Raw genomic sequence first — 6,938 nt, forward strand, 5'->3', positions numbered from 1 at the left:
GAGAATATCCCCCAAATCCACAGCACTGATGAACCTCATATACAAGCAGATATCCCCCAAATCCATAGCACTGATGAATCTCATATGTATGAGGATAACCCCCAAATCCACAGCACTCGATTCTTCGCAGAACAGGACTGCGAGCCACTTTCCAATTACACTCACTTCCGGTTAAGCTCTTCAATCTCCAGCGCAGTTTGATTTTCTCCTGCCAGAGTCCTCAAAAGCAGATTATATGCCTCAGCTGAAGTCTCGTTGGCTGTCTTTGCCACTCGTACAATGTCATCGGCTTCCTGTTTATGACTGTACGTGTAGGAGGAAAGATAAATAATAGACATGAAACAGACTGTTCAGTAGGGAAAGAAGCGACGTTTAGGTAATACTTTGTTATATTTACACATATTAATATGGACAGAGATCTAGGAACACTGCGAAGTCCCATTTGGAGCTTCACAATCATTTCGGGCAGCTACATTTACAAAAAGCATCTGTAAACTGAGAAAAGAGTATTTTCTAAGAAAAACCAGTGGCACAAAACTCTACAGGAACAAATTTGTATTTTCTTAGAAAAACTGCTTTTTGGTTGGGTGTGCTGTGGTAACTTCTGCCCATAACCCTAGCACTGAGGCAGGAGGATTGGAGTTCCAGGCCAGATGAGATATGAAGTAAAAATGTCTCAGAGCACAGGGAGAGGATAAAAGGAAGCAGGCAACTAACTTTGGAATACAAGTAATTTACAAAACCATGTATCTAGTCAGCAGCACAGACCCTGGGCCTGATCTTTATCATAAAGTCTTCTGGTATACAGGTCTACAGAATTACTGCACAGTTTCTACACAGTTACTATATAGTCTCTACACTTACTACAAAGTCTCTACAGTTACTGCATAGTCTCCACAGAGTTACTATATAGTCTCTACATAGTTACTGCATAGTCTCTACATGGTTACTGCATAGTGTCTACATAGTTACTATATTGTCTCTACATAGTTACTATATTGTCTCTACACAGTTACTGCATAGTCTCTGCAAAGCCTCTCTGTTCCGACTTTTCTTATGCTCCCTTATTACTGGCAGAAAAAGCAACACCAAATAGCAACGAACATACCAACTGTATCAACAGGGACTCCAGCCAAGCAATGCATCTTAGCTGGGTAGCATTGCTAATGGATTTTCTGCTCCTACCATTTTGTGTTGAATTGTGGCACCCAGTATACAGCCACTCTCCTTGGCACAAGGAACTTTCATCCTAAGTCTTTGCATTAAGCCCACCAGATCAGTAAATCTTCAAGACCTAGTTTGCTTGGGAGGCTCCACATTTTTGGCTATATTCCTTTAGTAAGAAAATCCAGCTATGAACCCATGAACGTTCTGTTCATATTACCCTTACCAGAACAGAAAAAACCCTGCTAAGATCAACATAACCTAGAACCTGTAAGACAAGGCTGCCCTGGGCAGGGTCTAGAGTTCTCACATCTGCATCCGGCCTCCTTCTGTACTCCATACTACTGAAGTCTACTGAGTCTTCTCTACTGGGGCTTCGTACACAGATGCTTGCTCTCAACAATGCCTACATCCTTGCCACTTTAGAAAATATTTTTTAAAAATTGATTCCTCCTGAAATTTAAAGCCTTCCAAAGAAGTTATCTTATAATTAATTTAAAAGTGTAAAACCCAAACAAATCGGGAATGGCATGGTCAGTGTCCTTTGGCTTACATTCAAATGTGTAATGAGTTAAGTGTTTTCTACTGAGGTCTCAAAGTTGAATATCTGTTGGAAAACTAATGGAAAATTTTAAATTAATAAGCTCTATTGAGTTTCTTAGAAATCTATAAAATTTAAGACTTTAAAGTTAAAAAAATATAAAAAATATGATCTGGGAAATATATAAGTATAATTTTGTTCTAAACTATTATATTCTAATACCTTAGGTAAACTCTCTAATTTTGAAGTGAAAGAAAAAGAGCATGCATATGTGGTAACATTTCAGAGAGCGTAAACCTCAATGGCAAGTAGCCGTGGGAGGGGACAGGGCAACATGCACATCTCAGCTGGGGTGCTGTGCCTGAACCACTGCGCCGGAACCATGAAGCACACTGCAGCTTACCGCTCTGCAAGCCTTCGGGCTTCTTCTGCCAAAAGGGTCATGTTGTTCGGCTCCCCTGTAGACTCTGGCTGAGTGATTGACTGAAGAGGAAACAAAACACTTATTTTCAAAAGACTGAATTATTTAAGTTCCATAAGGCAAATATTAACACTAAATTTTTGTTCCAACTCTTGTGCAAAAAATGCTTTTTCTTATTTTCAGAGATCTTTACCTCTGATTGACACCTTTGGTTGGAAATTATTTTTATTCTGAATGCTGTGGAAGAGGCAAGTAAGAGAAAGAGCCTAGACATCTCTCCATTTTTATCCAGTTCTTTCTGTTTTGGGACAATCACTGAAGTCTGAACCTGAAGTGACCTCCTCAGGCTCCTGTAGTTGAACACCTGGTCCCCATTTAGGAGAAGCTATGGAACCTCAGAAAGTGGGTCACTGGGACAGGCCTTTAGGGTACAGTCTGCTCCACTTCTGTCCCATTCTTGGCTTCTAGACCTGCCTGCTGTATGAGAAGTCACCACATAGTTCTGCTCCTACCAACATCTGTCGCAGTCCTTTCTTTGCCCACGCTGAGGAACCAGACAGACCTCTCCTGTGTTACCCACAGCAAGAAAAGCAACTGCCCCAATGACCACAAGCAGCATGGCTCTCGTGCTCTGGAGTGCCAGGTAGGAGGATGGCAATGTGCACAATGCGCAATCCACCGACAGCTACGAATTACCCAAGGACCCACCCAACCCACCCGAACTTCAGACTCACGCACCACATTGGCGGCAGCCATTTTTGCTTTCTCGAGCTCCCTGGAGGCGATCTCAATCAGCTGCTCTGTACTCTCCACTCGGGACCGTGCTCGCTCAGCCAAGATCCCGGTCTCTTCGATAGTATTCCGGATATTCTGCAGTCGGCTGATTTGGCTATGCAGGCTGCTATTTACTCTCTGAAGGCGATCCATCAGATTTTGATCTACATCTGGAAGAGCATTGCAGAGACAGTGTGTAAATGATCTGAGGGGATATGCCATCTGTGGGAAGCTGTGGCACTGTATCTTTAATATCCTCAACAGCATCTTTTAGACATATTTTCCCTAACTTCTATTGTACCACATCATGCTTCCATTGCTGCCAGTCCCACTGCACTGAATGTCTCAGGTGACTCTGAGTCCCCTTTCCACGCATTACTGGGTCCACAATCTTATACAATAGTCAGCAAAGCACAGACAAACAAACATGCAGATGTTTGATGAAGAAAAGTAAAATTGATCATTATACTATGACACCTGCCATATTTAACCACAACTACATACTGTTAAAACACTGCCAGTACTAAAAGCCTAACACTAACTACTAAAAAGGACATTTGAAGCAGACACCAGGAATGGTACACGCCTTTAATCTCAGCACTCAGAAGGCTGAGGCAGGTGGCTCCCTCCCTGTGTTCCAGGCCAGTCTGGTCTACATGGGAGCTCCCAGACAGCCTGGGATACAAAGTAAAACCTGACATGAATCAAGACAAAACCCTGCAAATGAAACAAAACAGACAAGCAAACAAAGAGAACTGCCCACCAACAAGCTTGGGAAGTGTGGCAAACTCAGCTTCTTCTCTGTACTTTAAACTAACTCCTCCCCCACCTCACCTCCGTCCCAGCAATGCATGCAATTTTCCACTGGATCTCTGCTTCTACACAGACCCTCGAGTTGAATTTTACTATTCCATTCTTTTTAAACCTCACACTTGGGTCCTAATAAATCAAACGATAAATATAAACCCGTGCAAATATAAAGCCTGCCAGTTTTAAATTCTCACATGTCATGAGGTTTTATTAATATAGAAAAAAAAATTCAAGTTCTATTCAAATTGACTAGTTCTGGGAACAGAAAAAGAGCCTAGAAATAAATCCACACATCTGCAGCCAGGCAGCTTTCAAAAGAGTTGCTAAAAACACACACCAGTAAAAGGATAGCCAGGAAACAGGAATGGAAAATGACCACATGAAGATGGAGCTGTACCTTTAACTCCACCAGTCAGATAAAAACCAACTCAAATGAATTGAACACTAGAACAGAAGGCCTGAAATAATGAAATTACTGAAAGAAAACAAAAATGCTTCAGGACACTGGAATTGGCAAGGAATTTTTTTTTGGACAAGACCCCAAAAACACAGGAAATAAAAGTGAAACTGGACAAATTCAATCACATCAAGGTGGAGGGCTACACAGCAAAGGGAACACCAAGAGAATGCAGAGAGAATCACAGACTGGGAGAAGTAAGCAACCTGCGTCCGGCAGCCTTAACAACTTTAAAGTTCATTACCAAAGGGGGGAGGGGAGTCAATGGGCAACACACAGAAGCAGACATTTCTCAAAAAAAGACACACAAATGGAAAACAGGGATGTGAGAGATGTCTTAATGGCATCAACCCCAGGAAATTCAAGTTAAAAGCTCAGTGAGAGATGCCCTGACCTCAGTCAGCATGGCTACTGTCTAAGAGATGGAACAGAAGAAGCTCTGGAGAGGGCAGAGACTAGCAAACCCTGCACATGGCTGGTAGGAGCATGCGATAGTGCTGCTATGATGGAGAACACGAGGGGGTTCCCCAAACTAAAGCATGATCCAGGAGTCCCAATGCTACAGACATATTCCAGGGAAAAGTCAAAGAGACACCTGCAGTCCCGTCATGAAAACATTATTATCAATCGCCAAGTAGTAAAAGCATCTACCATCAGTGATGAATGAAACAGCACATAAACACAAAGAGATACTGTTCAACCACAGAAGGGAATGAAATCCTGTGATTTGTAACTACATAGATGGAGCAGGTGAAATAAGTCACACAGAGTGAAAAGTGCCTCATGACCTCACCCAGATGTGGAAGCTGATATCAACAATACAGTGGTAAAGTTGCTATCAAACATACAGTGTGATCACAGCAGCAGAAGGCAGGGGACAGTGAGGGATGGTGGGGGAATGGAGGGGGGAAGGTGGGAATGATAGGGGATGGTGGGGGAATGGAGGTGGGGGATGATGAGGGATGATAGCGGAAGGTGAGGGATGGTGAGGGATGGTAGGGGATGGTGGGGGAGCGGGGACATGGTGGGGATGGTGGGGGAATAGAGGTGTGGGATGGTGAGGGATGGTGGGGGGATGGTGGGAGATGGACAGTAAGTTAGGCAAGTCTACGAAGTTCTGGTGTGCTACTGAACAGTAACTGGGCAACTGTGATAATTAACACAATTCATTTTTAAAAGTCTGAATAGCCGGGCGTAGTGTTGCACGCCTTTAATCCTAGCACTCAGGAGGCAGAGGCAGGCAGATTTCTGAGTTCAAGGCCAGCCTGGTCTACAAAGTGATTTCCAGAATAGCCAGGGCTATACAGAGAAACCCTGTCTCAAAAAAACAAAAAACAAAAAACCAACCAAACAAAAAACAACAACAAAAAAACAGTCTGAAGAAAGGGTTTTGACAGTTTTCACCGTTATGAAGTAATAAATGTTTGAGGAGCTAAGTGTTTATCCTGACTTAAAATTTGGGCTATGCATATATGTACATATATCAAAATATTATCATTCTGTCAATATATGTGTAATTTTATGCTCAATATAGCACTTAAAATGAACTTAATTTTTAAAAATAGAGCATTTTTAATTTCAGTATGATGCTATGTTGAAATCTAAATTTTGTAAGGAATGTAAAAAATATGAAAGTTCCAAGATAGGATCAAGTGAAATGTGTTTGGAAAACAGCAACTTGACAGTAAGGTTCTGAAACACTCGTGCAAAGTGACATCCTGAAGAACCCATGCCTAACTGCCCCCTGGGGCCTGCCTAGAGGACGCCTTGCACAGGTCTTTGAAAATACAGAGATTTTTCAGAAACTATGAAAATAAAAACAAGTTTAGAACAGAAAAAAATAAGCTACTGTTGTTAAAGCAGTGTGCATGCTTTAGATCCCAACTGCCACTCCTCACAGTCCAGTTCTCCAGAATGGCACAGAGAGGACAACAGAGACGCTCGCTGGGAGGCTCAAGTCAATTGTCCTTCAACTCCCAATGTTTACCTGTTAGCCCTACACCATTCCATTCCATATAACCTTCTTCCAGGTCTACAGTATAAACACATCTCAACTACAAGCGAGTATTTCCAGCCTCAATAGCCAAAGCATTCATTCTGAAGGCATTGCCCTCTTGGTTAGCTGGACCCTAAGCAGGAAAGGTCAGTGGGGAACTCGCATGAATGAGGAGCCTCAGAAAGGCACTCCAGCCTACCAGAGGCTCCCAGGTCTCAGAGAAGCAAGAACTCACTGGGCTTCCAGCTTGCAGGTAGTGCAAGGAAGTGTGCTGGAGCCACAGCCAGCAGGCCCATCTGTGTGGGCACAGGAAATATGTGGTTTCTGTGGCCAGGGGATACTGCCAGTAGTGGCACAGCTATGCCAAGTTGTGTGGAATGATGGTGCCCAGACTTGTTGCCCTTCTTTGGCCCTGGGCCTGCTCTTGTATGCTGGTGGTAATGGCCCAGAGCTTTCTATCACATCCTTGTTTAGCCCAACTGGCATGTCAGAATATAACCAACCTCATGATATTATGTATACAGCAAACAGCATGTGGATTTGCTGTTTTAATACAGCATGTTAGTAGAAAACCACGTGCCAAGGTGGCTGACAAAACGATCGTCATAAATGGGCAGGGTGTCCCTTGCAGTGTTTACCAATTAAAATGATACACACAAGCAACCCCAAATAAATACATAGAAACATCTAACATTAAAATAAGTCACTGATATCTTATGCTTTTCAATATCTAAAAAGGTCTCACGTGGACTCTTATTAAAAAAAAAAAAAAAAA

General features: G+C 42.7%; 1 protein-coding gene across 1 annotated transcript in view; it reads right to left on the reverse strand.

Annotated features, from left to right (window-relative positions):
- The window catches only part of Lamc1 (laminin subunit gamma 1), a 115,448-nt gene that overhangs the window by 12,675 nt on the left and 95,835 nt on the right, over positions 1-6,938 (reverse strand). Inside the window, exons 19-21 of the mRNA XM_021197220.2 lie at positions 2,865-3,070; positions 2,109-2,188; positions 166-303 (exon numbers count right to left, since the gene is read on the reverse strand). Of these exons, the coding sequence (XP_021052879.1) occupies positions 166-303; positions 2,109-2,188; positions 2,865-3,070 (424 nt within the window). The remainder of the gene's footprint in view (positions 1-165; positions 304-2,108; positions 2,189-2,864; positions 3,071-6,938) is intronic.

This window comes from Mus pahari, chromosome 5 (genome assembly GCF_900095145.1).
Source record: "Mus pahari chromosome 5, PAHARI_EIJ_v1.1, whole genome shotgun sequence".
Taxonomy (NCBI): Eukaryota; Metazoa; Chordata; class Mammalia; order Rodentia; family Muridae; genus Mus; species Mus pahari.